Source organism: Pteronotus mesoamericanus, unplaced genomic scaffold (genome assembly GCF_021234165.1).
Source record: "Pteronotus mesoamericanus isolate MK-2021 breed Mesoamerican mustached bat unplaced genomic scaffold, CSHL_Meso_final scaffold_45, whole genome shotgun sequence".
NCBI classification, from domain to species: domain Eukaryota; kingdom Metazoa; phylum Chordata; class Mammalia; order Chiroptera; family Mormoopidae; genus Pteronotus; species Pteronotus mesoamericanus.
The window spans coordinates 4,702,019-4,717,036 of NW_026555317.1; the positions used below are offsets into that span (position 1 = coordinate 4,702,019).

At 34.7% G+C, this 15,018-nt stretch overlaps 1 protein-coding gene across 1 annotated transcript in view; it reads right to left on the reverse strand.

Annotated features, from left to right (window-relative positions):
• The window catches only part of ALMS1 (ALMS1 centrosome and basal body associated protein), a 215,885-nt gene that overhangs the window by 81,023 nt on the left and 119,844 nt on the right, over positions 1 to 15,018 (reverse strand). Inside the window, exons 12-14 of the mRNA XM_054593521.1 lie at positions 12,639 to 12,764; positions 1,871 to 2,041; positions 32 to 169 (exon numbers count right to left, since the gene is read on the reverse strand). Coding sequence (XP_054449496.1) covers positions 32 to 169; positions 1,871 to 2,041; positions 12,639 to 12,764 — 435 coding nt within the window. The remainder of the gene's footprint in view (positions 1 to 31; positions 170 to 1,870; positions 2,042 to 12,638; positions 12,765 to 15,018) is intronic.

Sequence of the window (15,018 nt, forward strand, 5' to 3'; positions counted from 1 at the left end):
TTCAGAAGGCCAGATAATCCAGTTCAGCTACCTGCAGTGTCTTTCTGCAAGAATTTTATTTCTTCAGATTGGGCAGGCTTAGTCACTGCCTTTTTATTGTAGATCTCCTTTTTCTTGTTTTTGCCTGAGAGGTTCTCATCTCCAGTGATAAAAACTTGAACTTGGGCATCTGAAATAACATCATCATTTGACACCGCAGAGAAAGAAAAGATAGTAAATACAAAGGGCAAATAACCCTACTCCCCCCAACCCCAGAATCCCAAATTGCTTTATATATATCAGGAAAAAAGGATTTCTTAGGCCCCACGATGTAAAAACTGTGATAGTTATGGTGTATTTATGACATGAATTGGAAAGCTTTCTGTATTTTTTTGTGTAAAACAATGGTTTAAATAAAGTATTTAAATAAAATCTGTCCTTGTAGTTTGATACAACAGTAAATAAAAGTCTAGATAGGTATCTTTTTCAGAGTAGAAAAGTATACTTGAACAACCCTTTCAAGTTCTTTGGCCCGCTCAAAGTTTTTGTTACTTATGGAGCCAATTTTGATATTCCATATAATCCTATAAAGCATTTATGTACATTTTATATATAGTACTCATGAAATTTTTAAAATCTTAAGTTATATCCTTTTAAACTTGTCTAATACTTTCAATATTTTTTTTAGCCCTTGATCATACTTTCTAGAGATTTGTCTATCTTACTGGTTTTTTAAATCAGTTCTTTACATTTTTATCATATGAGAAAATATAAGCACAAACTAATATGTTAGTAAATATATTAAAAATTCACCAATATAACTAAGGTAACAGTCATCAGTTAATAATAGTTCAGTTTTTATAATAGGTTGATGAGAAATTCATTTACTATCTTTTTGTTGTATGAATATTTTCAACAAAGGCCAATGAACACCAATATGTACACCAGAGCTTAGGAAATAAAACATTACAGATATAATGATTATAATGATTCCATGTATTAAACTACACTGACTCCATTCTTTCTTTTCAGTAGCAAACTTTATGTAGAGTTCATCAATCTCAAGGATTTATTTATTTTTTTTTACTATTTTGCATTAATTATTCAACATGTACAGGATTGTTTTACATGTCTATAAACTTTATATAAATGGTATAATACTCTATGTACCTTTAGGCAACATGCCTTTTTCACTCACTATTATGATACAGGGATTTACTCATGCTAAAATGAGTATATATGGTTCTAATAAATAGATTTTCTGTTGTCTCTTGGAAACATCCGTTTTTTGAGATTGAACCTTTTGGGCCAATCTAAATTTTCATTTTTTCCCTTTCTTTTCTCTTCTTTTTATGTTCTATTTTCTAAGCAATTTCTCATTTTTCTATTTCAATCCTTCCACTGATATTTTTATTTCTCATACACCAAATGCTGCCTAGGGGTGAGTTACAGCTGGTGAATTCTTTGAGCAGGTTTCTGATAGAGTTCCACTTTGTTCCTTGTCAAATTTTCCATATTCTCTCCATCCCTCAATTGTCAGTGGTATCACAGGGTTCTCTATGTCTACCAAATTTCCACTAGTTTGTACTATCTGACAGATAAACTCATCAGACAATTTAATCAAGATTTTCTATGGGTTCTAGTCTCTAAAAATACTCTACTGGATATTATTTCATTTTAAAAGTTGCAAAATATTTTATTTTCCATAGTAAGAATAAAGTAAGACACATTCTAAAAGATTTTATAAATATTCTACATTTTCTATATACCCATAAAATGGCTAAGAAAAAAGCTGGTTTAACAAAGCAGTGAAAGATAAAGACGGGTTAATATTCTTATTTAAAATGAATGGTAGGGGGAGGCACAAAACATACAAAAGCAATCCAGTTACCTGCATTATCTTTCTGAAAGGGTTTTTTCTCCACTGACAAGGATGCCTTAGCCATTGCCCTCTTACTGTAGATCCCTTCTTTATGTTTAATATTAACAGTAAACGCTAGGTCATCATCTCTGGTGCCTAGCACCTGAGCTGGGAAGTCTGGAGCAATGGCATCATTGGATCCTGAAAAAAATGGGAAAGTAGTACAATTAACACAAATTTGGACATGAAGTTGAAGAAAGGAAAAAAATATACCTCTTAACCCACCTAAAAAAGAAGGCACTACAATGGGAGCATTAGGATAATCAGAAGGAGATATCAAATTGAAGGTGTCAGACATGTACAATAAATTACAACAATACATAGCAGAGAAACAAATGAGAACACATATAAAGTAGACTAATATTTCAGAAGGGAGACAATTTCCAGCTCAGGATGGTTTTCAGAGGAAGGAGAAAATAGACTGTACCTTGGAAAATAAGTAGGCTTTTTTTAAAAACACAGAAGGAATAAAGATATTTTAGGCAGAGGCTATAGCATTAGTAGACAAGGAGGCAGGAAAGCAGAGTATATAAGAACAGCAGACACATTTGTGGTCAGGCTAGATTACAGAATATGAGAGTACATCAAAGAGTGGTAGGAAATATTAAAAATAATTGTCTGGGACAAATTTAGCAGGGCATGGAATCCCAAACTAAAGAGTGTACATTTTATTGTACATGAAATGCAGTATCATTGAGATTTTTTAAATAAAAGGAAATGTAATCAGCTATGTTTTAGGAAGATTTACTCTGACAATAAAAGAGACAAAACAGTGAAAGGAAGTTCATTTAATAAAGATATACAAGATTTGAAACTATTTTTAAAAGAATTTCAATGCTCCTATATCCACTGACAAGTTTATTTGTCATATGTAAGTGGCAAAAGAACATCTCTGGACATATAAGAATTTGCAGTAACTTTAGAATTATCTTCTACAAATTTTTTTTTCTTTCTAGTCTGGGATTCTGTACTTCATGCATTTTTTGAGCACCTAAAATGTATGTACAATAAAAGCTGGGTTCAATATCATCAGTACAATGTAAGTACTTAATACACCATGAAGAATTTTTCAAGACAGAGTGCAAGGATACTACTAAGCCTTATTAGTTACAGTAGTGATTTTATTTGGATTTTTCTCAGTTTCCATGGCATTACTTTCTCTTATTTGCACCCCACCTCTCTGGCAAATCCCTAGTATGTTTTTCTTCTACCAAATCTCATTGTCGGAGTTCCTTAAGGGGTGAGTACTGGGCTTCCTTCAAATCCTGGGTGAAATCAGATTACCAATGTATGAAACACTATCTATATGCTGATGACCAACAAATATGTATCACTAACTGGGACCTTCTTCTGAGATTCAGATTCTAGCATTCAGGACACAACTAGCCCTTATGGCATTTTATGATGAAATTAGAAAAGCAGTCCCTTCCTCAATTATAAAAAATCTAAGTTATTACATATTATGGTACAATACAAGCAACTATACATGGGGGGGGGGGTCCCTCTTCTCACAACTGCTTCCACACTGCCAGGAGAATACACATGCACACTCATCATTACCTTTACCACCACCATTCATTTTCCAAGAGAGGTGACTATGTCAGCTTCAGTCAGATGAGGAACAATAATTAAGTTCCTGAGAGTAGTGGATGGATGAGCAAGTGAATCAATCTCAGCAGTGCTGAGAGGCAGTTGAAAGAACAGAGCCATATACATGTGTGTATGTCAATCAGTGTGTGTGTACTTGTTGTCCTGCATCTATGCACAGCTGCTGGATGTGTAGGTGTAAATTTACGTTTGGGGCAGGAAGAGAGTTAACACTACTATTCCACATCTCTGACAGGAGTTCTTGAAACTTCATGCCCACTTGTTTCATAACACCATACATTTATGATGTGAATAGTATCACCTTATTTGTGTTGCCCTTGCATAAACCCTTAACACTTGTAAACTGACTCTGCCTACATTCAATTACAGATTTAATATCTCTATGTGGATGTGGAATAGGAATCTCATGTTAACATGAACAAAGCATATATTTTTTATTATCTTCCTTAAATCTGCTTTTCCCTTAGACTTCTCCATCTCAGTAAATGGTATATCTATTCACCCAGTTGCTTGCTTACTCTATAACACTAAAAATCATTTTTTTCACCTCCTTATGCCTCACCATATTCTATCACCAAGTCCAGGAGGAATTACTTCCTAAAAATAAATGGACTCTCCATGGTGATTCTCTCCATGTGTATCACTATTACTCTCTAACCCTAAATACTACCATCTCTAGCACTGACTACATCAATAGCCTTCTAACTAAGTAGTATCCTCACTTCACTTCTTGACCCTCTCCAATACCTTCCCCAGTATGGCTCCCCTGCTTTCCCATCTACATGTCATTCTCCAGAATAAATTTTACAAGTGTAAGTCAAACCACAATTGCCTACTAGAATAAAATTTAAATGGTTTAATATGGTTTGCTCTAAACCCTGCATGATCTTGGACGTATTTACATTTATCCATTTCTAGCTACCACTCTGTTCTACCTACACTGCCTTTTTCTCAACTGTCAAATGTATCAAACTTCCCTGCTTCAGTGACTTTAGCCATACTGCTCCCTCAGGTCAAAACACTCTCACTCTCTACCCTGCCTTCCTCACTGACATTTATCCTTTAGATCTCAGCTCAAATATTGCTTCTTCCTTGGAAAATCCTTCATAAGCTCCTAAAATTAAACTGGGTACTCTTATTATGCTCTTAGGATTTTGTTGTTTCTTAACACTCATTATTTGTAATCATGTACTTATTTGTGGTCTATTTAATTTGCTTAATCTGTTCCTCCACCTTAACATGCACTGCCTGATCATAGGGGCCATTTTTATTTTCCACATCCCTGAAACACAGTAAGAGCTTTATTATCTTTGGATTGAAAAAAAATAAATAAACGGAAACTGAAAGGTTTCTGCCACCTTAAAAAAAAAATTGACCTGTTATCTTAGAAAATTCTTAGAAAAGTATGCAGAAAACAAAACAAAAAACACCGAAGTTTGATTATATATCCTTCTAAATGAATACATACTGAGATCACAATGTAGTTTCATACCTTTTTATTCACTTAAGTAGAGACATTTTAAATGGAATGTAGAGTTCAAAGTTGGCATATAAGTTGAAAAACCATGTGGGGTCAAAATCCGTTGAAGTTTCCTAAGGAAGGCACCATGTGGAAACTGACATTCTGTCTGCTCAATAAATCCACCAGAGTCCACTCTTTTCTCCCAGCTTGCAATGAATCACTGTATCTACAACTAAGCATCTCAAAAATTACCTGGCTTGGGTTTAGAGGCCACGGTGCACCAAAAAGACACTTTTAAACTCTACAGTCACACTCGGGGAAGCAGAATAAAGGTAAGATGCTTCAACTATAAAAGGCAAATGAGGACAATGAATTTTGAAAATGGGAGGTTTCATACCTCCCATTTCAAACTCCCTCATGAGAATATGTTCATAGAGTACATAGAGCACAAAACACTTGCACTTTTAAAATTCTTTCTTAAAAATCTTTTGTTCTGTTTTTATTTACGGAGTATTTCTGTTAAGAAGACAGAGTCCTAAGAGAGTAAGAGGACCTAATTTAGTTTTAGGAATTCATGAAGGATTTTCCAAGGAGAAACTTTCCTTCTCTTTTGTTAAATAGAAGTAATTGAACTTGTTTAAGTTAAATGCATATATGAGACAGTGCCATTGTACGCTAATATTATTTTATCTATCACAGTTAAAAACATTTCAGTGTAGTCCATTCATTTAACTTGTTTATGCTATCTTCAAGTTTTTGCTTCTTGTTCTTCTATGTTATTTTGCTACTTTTGTATACTCAACAGTAGTTTGGAAGATAGATACCTAGTTTTAAAATTCAGTTGTATTTTATTTGGTAGCTTCTTTCTAGTATTTTTATGGTGGTAAAATATACATAAAATCTACCATTTTAACCATTTTTGAATATATAGTACAGAGCACAAAGTACTTTATACACACTGCTGTGTAACCATCACACCATCCATCTCTAGAATTCTAAATTGAAACTGTATCTATTAAATAATAACTCCCTTTTCTTCCTCTCAACCCTTGGTGACCACCATTCCTACTTTGTCTCTACAAACTTCTAAGTACCTTATACAAGTGAAATCTTATATTTGTCCTTTTGTGACTGGCTTATTTTACTTAGTGCAACGTGTTCACGGTTCATGCACAGTGCAGCATGTGTCAGAATTTCACTTCTTTTTACAAAAATTTTATTTTTTTAATCTTTATTATTGTATATATAGGTCACATTTTATTTATCTCTTCATCAGTTGATAGACATTTGGGTTGTTTCCACCTTTTGCCTATTGTAAATAATGCTGCTATGAACAAGGGTATACAAGTATCTGTTCAAATTCCTAATTTCAACTCTTTTGGGTATATACTCAGAAGCAGAAATGCTAGATCATATAGTAATTTTGGGTTTTCCATAGCAACTATGTCATTTTAAATTCCTACCAGAAATACACAAAGATTCCAATTTCTCTATATCCCTACCACTGCTTGTTATTTTCTGTTTAATAATAGCCATCCTAGTGGATATAAAATGGTATTGATTGTGGTTGTGATTCATGTTTCTTTCATGACAAGATGTAGAGCATCTTTTCAACTTCTTTTTGACCTTATATATTTTTCTTGGAGAAATGTTCCGGCATCCATTTTAAACTTATATGGTGTTTTACTATTGTTATAAAGTTGTCAGAGTTCTTCATATATTTTGGACATTAATTCCTTACCAAATATCTGATTTGCAAATGTTTTTTCCAATTCTGTATTACCTTTTTCCGCGGTGGATAGTGTTTTTTTTTTGTTTTGATTTTATTTCTGTGGATAGTGTTTCTTGATGCATGTTCTGAAATCTGATGAAGTCTAATTTATTTTTTCTTTTCTTGCCTTGCTTTAGAATTTCATAAAAAATTCTTAACCAGTCAAATCACTGAGTCATGAATAAAACAAAACCGTTAGTTTTTTCTATTAAGAACAAAAGATACAATTAAATTGTTCTTTCTTTCCATAATATTCCAGAATTAACTTTTGGCATTCTTTTCCCATCTTGTAGCTAAATTATCATTTTAGATGAGTGTTACATTAAACTGCCTTCAAAGTTCACTACTAGACTTTTAGCACTACTTCGTTTCTTTCTTGAACTCTTCATTTTGACCCATCTCTTCAGCTGGGTGAGTCTTCAAGTGAATTCTTCAAGATGGCACAGAGGTAGAATATGTTTTGTAGTTCTTGCATTTTTGTGAAAATGTCTCCTCACTGTCATAATAATCAACATGCACTTCTGTTAATATTATCTTTGAATATGAATTAAAGATTTTGCTCCATTCATGTTACATTTTAGTGTTTTAAATAAATCTGATATCAGACTAAATTTTGCTCCCCTAAGTATATAACCTTTTTTAGAAATACAACTAAAAGTTTATATAATTTTCTTTCATTCTAACTTAAAATCTTTTTCTAGTATGTATATCAGTCTCTTTCTACTGATTTTTGCCTGGACTGTATAACTTTTAATCTGCATATTGTGTTCCCTTTTACAGGAAAGATGTTTTCCTACATTGTCTTTGATATTACTTCTGCTCACATTGTGTTCTTCAGCTACAGATACACTTCTTGGTTTGTTTTACTTAGCTGTGACTCTTATGCCCTCATCTTCTTTTTCTCATTTTCATTTTTAAAAAATTTTTCCTTTGTATATTTGGAGAAATTTTCAACTTTATCCTCCTCACCAATTCAATTTCCTTCATGTTATTTTTACTCTTTATTGTCTGAAAAATATATTCTAAATATACCTATTTTTTAATCCTCACCTGAGAATATGTTCATTGATTTTAGAGAGAGGAAGAGAGAGAGAGAGAGAGAGAGAGAGAGAGAGATCAATTGACTGCCTCCCTCATGCACCCCAACAAAGGGATGGATCTAACATGCAACCTTTTGGGTGTAAGGGATGATGTTCCAACCAACTGCACCACCTGGCCAGGGATGCAAATGTATTTTAAATCGGCTACCAAATCTTTAAATGTTCTGACAGTCTTTCCTTCATTTGTTCATTCCTGTTCCTTTTTTTAAATTGAGATATAATTCACATAAACACTTAAATAAGGGTACAATAGTTTTTAGTATAATCCCAACCAACACTGCTATGTAATTATGGAACTTCTTTTGTCACCCCAAAGAAGAACCCTGTGCACATTAGCAGATGTTTTCCATTTCCCCTTCATCCACAATTCCTGGCAACCAGTAATCTACTTTCTGTCTATACGGATTTGCTTATTCTGCACTTTTCATGAGGGAATTATAAAATATGAGCACATGACTTTTTGCTTTTGCCTTGAATAATTTCTCTTTTTTCTTTTTAATTGTTTTTCTTTTCATATTTAGGACTCTGTGGATAGATGCATATACATTTAAAACTGTTAAACTTCTTGATGATGGATTGACTCCTTAATCACTAAAAAATGACCTTGTCTTTAGTAATAGTTTTTGTTATAAAGTCTTTTTATGAATGTTACTGAGTCTAGTAAGTAAATTTCTTTTTTAAAATATATTTTGATTATGCTATTACAGTTGTCTAAGTTTTCCCCCGCTTTGGCCTCCTCGACCTGATACCCCCATTCCCTCCAGAAATCCCCTTAGTTCACATCCATGGCTCATGCATGTAAGTTCTTTGTCTACTCCATTTTCTACACTATTCTTTTTTTAAAGTGATTTTTATTTATGTGGAGAGAAGGGACTGGAAGGAGAAAGAGAAGGATAGAAATATCCACGTGTGGCTGTCTCTCACGTGCTGCCCACCAGGGACCTCGCCTACAACCCAGGCACGTGTCCTGATTGGGAATCAAACTGGTGACCCTTTCGTTTACAGGGCTGCACTCAACCCACTGAACCACACCAGCCAGTGCCCTACTGTTCTTAACATTCCCCTGTCTATTCTGTACCTACCAATTTGCACTTCTTAATCCCTGCAACTTCTCTCCCATTCTCCTCCTTCCCCCTCCTAACTGATAACTCTCCAAATGATTTCCATCTCTGTGATTCTATTTGTTCTACTTGTTTGTTCAGCTTGTTTTTTAGATTCAATTGTTGATAGCTGTGAATTTATTACCATTTTAATGTTCATAGTTTTGATCTTTTTTCTTAAGTAAGTCCCTGTAACATTTCATGTAATGGTTTGATGATGATGAACTCCTTTAGCTTTACCTTGTCTGGGAAGCACTTTAACTGTCCTTCCATTCTAAATGATAGCTTTGCTGTAAAGAGTAATCTAGGTTGTAGGTCCTTGCTCTTCATCACTTTGAATACTTCTTGCCAATTCCCTTCTAGCCTGCAAAGTTTCTTTTGAGAAATCAGCTGACAGTCTTATGGGAACTCCTTTGTAGGTAACTCACTGCTTTTCTCTCGCTGCTTTTAAGTTTCTCTATCTTTTACCTTTGGCATTTTTATTATGATGTGTCTTGGTGTGGTCCTCTTTGAGTCGAACATGTTTGGGACCCTCTGTGCTTCCTGGACTTCTATGTCTATTTCCTTCACCAGATTAGGTTAAGTTTTCTTTCATTATTTTTTCAAGTTTTCAATTTGTTTCTCTTTCTCTTCTTCTTCTGGCACCTCTATGATCCAAATGTTGGTACATTTGAAGTTGTCCCAGAAGCTCCTTAGCCTACCCTCGTTTTTTTGGATTCATTTTTCTTCTTGCTATCTTAGCTTAATTTGCTCCACCGTTGGTTCCCTGTAAACTTTTCTTTATTTCACTTAGTGTAACCTTCATTTCTGCCTGGGTCTTTTTTATGCTGCTGAGGTACACAATGAGTTCCTTGAGTATTCTAGTAACCAGTGTTCTGAACTCTGTATCTGGATGGATTGCTTCTCTCCATGTTGTTTAGTTCTTTTTCTGGAGTTTTGTTCTGCTCTTTCATTTGGGCCATATTTCTTTGTCTCCTCATTTTGGCAGTCTCCCTGTGTTTGCATTAGGTAGAGCTGCTTTGACTCCCTGTCTTAGTAGTGTGGCCTATTATAGAAGAGCACACTGGTAAACTGGTAAACTGATGAAGCCTTAGGCAATCATCAGGTCAGGGCAAGCTATGTGAACCACGCTGATGGAGTCTCAGATATGGTGTTTCCACTCTGTGGCTCTGTGTGGGGGAGAACTCAGAAAGGGCACAATGCTACTGCCTGGCCTCTGGAGTTTCGTCTAGGAAGAAGCTGTCCCCCAGAACTCACCCTGATGCCAGACAATTCAATTTCTCCCCGTATGCCGCTGGTGTACTTCCAACTGCTGCCCCGGTGCTGATGCCCAAAGGCAGTGAATCTGTGTACGTCTTTTGAGGGCCTTTTAAGACTCCTGAAAATTCTACAGTTTATTCCACCACCCCAGGCCCACTGGTTTTTTAATAGAAGTTATGGGGGCTCATCTTCCTGGCAGTGGAACCCTAGGTTTGGTGGTTTGGTGTGGGGCTGGGATCCCTTGCTCCTCAGGTATCCCTCCTGATTTTTATCGACCACATGTGGGCGTGGGACCACCTGTTCCACATCTCTGGGACTCCGTGCCTCTCTTCCCCTCCTACCTGTCTGGATGAATGTGACTAATTTCTTGGTTGTCTGACTTCCATAAAGCTTGATCTTCTGATGTTTCTGGGTGGTATTTGTTTTGCAGTCTAGATGTAATTTTTGCTGTGGCTGTGAGAGGAGGTGAGCCACGTTAACCTATGCCTACATCTTGGGGGAGAGAGAATTTGCTACTGTAACAACTACATTTCTAACATCTATCTCTTTTTTTGGGATGTTGTTACCTTTGCCTTGCCTGTGTTTTTTTTTAAAGGTCCTTGATTTTATGAGTTCAATTGCTTACCCATTCTCAATTATGGAGAAATCTATTTGGCCCAAATATTTGCTAACAATAATGTATGACTTGCCCTTGGCCCCAAACTCTAACTGGATCCTTCTCATATCTGTGGATTTACAATATATTAATAGACAATGGCTATTAGAACAATTCTGAGGCTTTCATCTAGAGTAACTTTACTGGTCTAAGGACTGTTTTCTCAGAATAGATGGCGAACATGAAAAACTACAATCTCAAGTATGTATAGTTATGAGACCTCTTATCTTATTGAGGCATTTAGTACTTTATTTACAAGAAAAATTTTTTTAGGAAAAAATGCACCACCTCACCCGAGTCAATTTCTCTTCCCACCACTGTCAAATTTTGTTTAAAGTTAATGCCTCCAAATAGATGAAATAGTTATGGATGTGAATGGACAGCAGGACACTACAGGCCTCAAAAAATATTGGGACACCTGATCAGATGTCTGTTGATAAAGACATCTGTCTTCTGAAACAGGGGGCTGAAAGAGGTAGAAAAACCAAAGATTTTCCTACTTACCCTCAATTGAGTGGGCTGGGCTTGTTTTAGTTCATTAAGTGTGTTTTTAAAATCATTGCCTTGCAAGTAATAAAAATTTCTTCCAGCTTCTGGTTAAAGACTTAATAATCAATCCTAACATTTGGTAATATGAGCACTTTTATGGTTCTTTTTTCCAGTGGCACGATTGTGGGGAATTAGGAACAGTTATACCAGGGGCTTTAACTCAATGATCATCAGATACTAGTTTTGTCCTCTCAAAATTACCTACCCCACAAAGAAAAAATCTGCCTAAGACCAGCACAACTTCTTTCTGTGTAATTTCTGTACATATAAATATGCCTATTGACAAATCATGTAGAAAATAATTTCTATATAAACTGAACCAAGTCATCTCTTGTGGACCACTCAAAATAGTATTCCATTAATCAAAACTCCACACCACATTAATTCAGTATCCTTATATTAAAATCCCCATAGGAAATATTTACTGAGAACTCCAGGGGTTATACTTCATTTTCTAAATTTGCAGTTGCTCTGGGGTAATCTAACAGGGGTGCTTATGGAATATTTTAAAATTCTAGGGAAACAACGATATCTGTTATTTGGTGTATACTACACAAACTACTAGCTTAAGGTAAAGTTTTAACATTAGATAGTGCTACATTCCTCTTAATACTATTGTATCTTTACAAAACTGATTTTTGACAGTTTCTGTAATAAAGCAAGAAATATGGTGATTGTGTCCAATTTTATATCAAGGTTTGAGAAGGCATACTGTGCCTTAGCTGCTTCACATATTTCATTAGTAAATAACTGGCTATTTATGAACAGAGTAAAGTATTTTCTTTAAAAAAGCAAAACCAAAAAGAAACACATAATATTTTTATTATGTTGTTAGATCAAAACAAGTATTTGTGTACTAATAATGTACTAGCTAATTGAAAAAACACTTGTAATTAAATGTGTTCCACATAATGAGGAAAAATAATCAGTGAAATACTAAGCACTCCATGAACAGAGAAAACTTTGAAAATTTTGACCTAGACAGAGTCCACTAACCCAAACAAAAAACTGTCCATACAATTTTCTTTGTCAAATATTTAATATTTGTTTAAGTGTACATAATATATCTGACCAAATAACTCACCTATCTGAACCACAGATTAAGGCATGAAAAGCTCTGTATTTCACTGAAAAATTAAATAGCATGAACTTTCATATGTCATTCCAGAATTAACTAGCCAATCCACAAACAAAATGTCAAAATATAAAATTTTAAATAATTCTGTATAATACCTGAGTGTGAGCTCTCAATGGTGGTGTCTGATTTGGAATCCAAAGATGAAGGAATTTGACTTAATTGTGGAACATAGTACATCTTCGTACTGCCAGAAGGTTTATATGGCAATAGCGACGGTTGGGCTAAGGAGATAAAGATCAGAACAATAACAAAGAAAACATTTATTAATATCTCAAAGAACAAACACTGAGTGCCTTCAGTGTGCCAGATTTTTTGGGATCAGGGAACTACACAGAAAAGTACCTCTGCCTTAAGAGGAGGATAATATACAGTAAACAATACACTAAATAGGTAAATTATCTAGTATTTTAATAAATTATAAGTGATTTAAAGAAAATGACTTAGAAAACGGTGAGGGCAATTAGGAGTACCAAGGTAACTGGGGCAGGATGCAGGGCTAGCCAAGTCTCAGGCTATTTAGGAATATTTATATTACTCCACCAGGCCAAAACAAATAAAAACAACAAAACAAAACCCCCCAAAACAAAACAAAACTAAAACCTACAGCACACACACACCCCCACACACACACGCATGCACGCATTCAAAAAAGTCCCTCAGAAACCTAGCCAATGAGAACTTGACGGAATTTAAGGGGAACAAAAAAGTCTGTAGAGGAGGGAAGAATTTAAACAACATAAACATTAGCTGTAGCCTACACTTTTATTTGGTCACTGCTGCAATCATTATTATTAGAATATTGTTTTATTAGTTTTCTTTTACCAGTGTACATAAAGCTTGATAGTGATGGTTAAATTTACCATTTATTTCAAAGGTTGCAGAAAATGAGCAACAACAATTGGGCAGAATTAAAATGGACCCAGGGCAAGAATGGTTATGGTATGGAGATAGAGAATTCTGAGAAAGATAAGTGGCTTTTTAAAATTCTTATCAAGTTTCTGTTTGGATGCAGTAATCTTAGGGATAGTTTAGACTGTCTGTCTTTGGGAGGGAAGAAGTGACTACAAAGCAAATAATGATTGCTTTTGGGAAAGAAAGAATTGAAAAGGGTTACAGAAAGTTCAACTATAAATTTCTTAAGAAATACTTAAAAATAAAACCAAATATAAACATATAGTAAATTATTCTGAATTTGTTAATTCTGATTAGAGGGCAGACAGTCATGTGTTTAAAATATCATTCTTTGTACTTTAAAATGGTTCCACACCAAACCAAAAAAAAAATCAAAATTTTACTTTTAATCCAAGGTATTAAAAATATTTTATTAGTAAACCAAATAATATTAATATAAAGAGGTCCTTCTCCCAGGTATCTGTACATAAAAGTAAAACCATAAATTGGGGCCTCTATATAGATTAATCCATTTTGATGTGAGTAAAGGTTTAAAATACACTTTCACAGTTGGGTTTCCCCCTTCTGCTTCTAACCGCACCAGGAGAACAATGTACATACCCCAGGGAAGCAACTACCTCATTAGCTTGTGTTTCAGAACAATCAAGTGGAACAGAACCATGCTCCTGCCTGGAGCCAAATTCCAATTGACACACAAGCCAGTGAGTGAGAAAAGCAAATGTTTGTTGTTATAAAGGACTGAGATTTTTTAGATTGTTATATGGTATCACTGTGGCTAACTGACGCATATAAGTGTTCTTTGTGATATTTATTAAAGTGTGTAGTTTGGCAGTTTTATTTCACAATAAAGATGCACAAGTAGTAACATATAAATATACTTACTTAAATTAAATTCAACGCAATTTAAATGCTGAACCAAGCAATCTTCTTTATACATTTAGGCACAGCTTATCTGTATCCACAGATCGATAAACTTTTTGCAGAAGTAGGAAAATTTTAAATGGATTTAAATAGATTTGTGCAAACTATTAAAAAGTTTAAAATTAGTAATCTATAGTTTCCATTCTCACTTGGGGGGAGAATGGGAACTTAACTGTTAATTTTCCTGCTTCTGGTCTGAAAGAGAAAACAACTTACTCTAATTTTTGATATATAGTGTAAGTACTATCGAAATATTGCTGTCACAATAATAGCATAGCACTCTAATTGTAGACTTCATGTTAGAAATGACTAGCTGCTCACCAAAATCCATCTCTTCACCACGGAAAACACAGCTAAACTCTTCCTACACTGTGGAAAGTAATCTGAGCCACTTTCAGGCCTATCCCATAAACTTCCTACACATGCTCTTCCATAGTTTTTGTCCCTTCTAGTTGACTGTGATAGTGAATTCAAAGTAATCATCAATTCCATGTTTCAAAGACAGCAGGGCCACAGTCAACCTGGGTATCTGATCATTGTTTTTGCACTATTACATATATTTGTATCTATTTATTATAGTCATTTACTATAAGACAAAATGCCAATAATTCACCTACCTTCTTAAAATCGAACCACTACAGT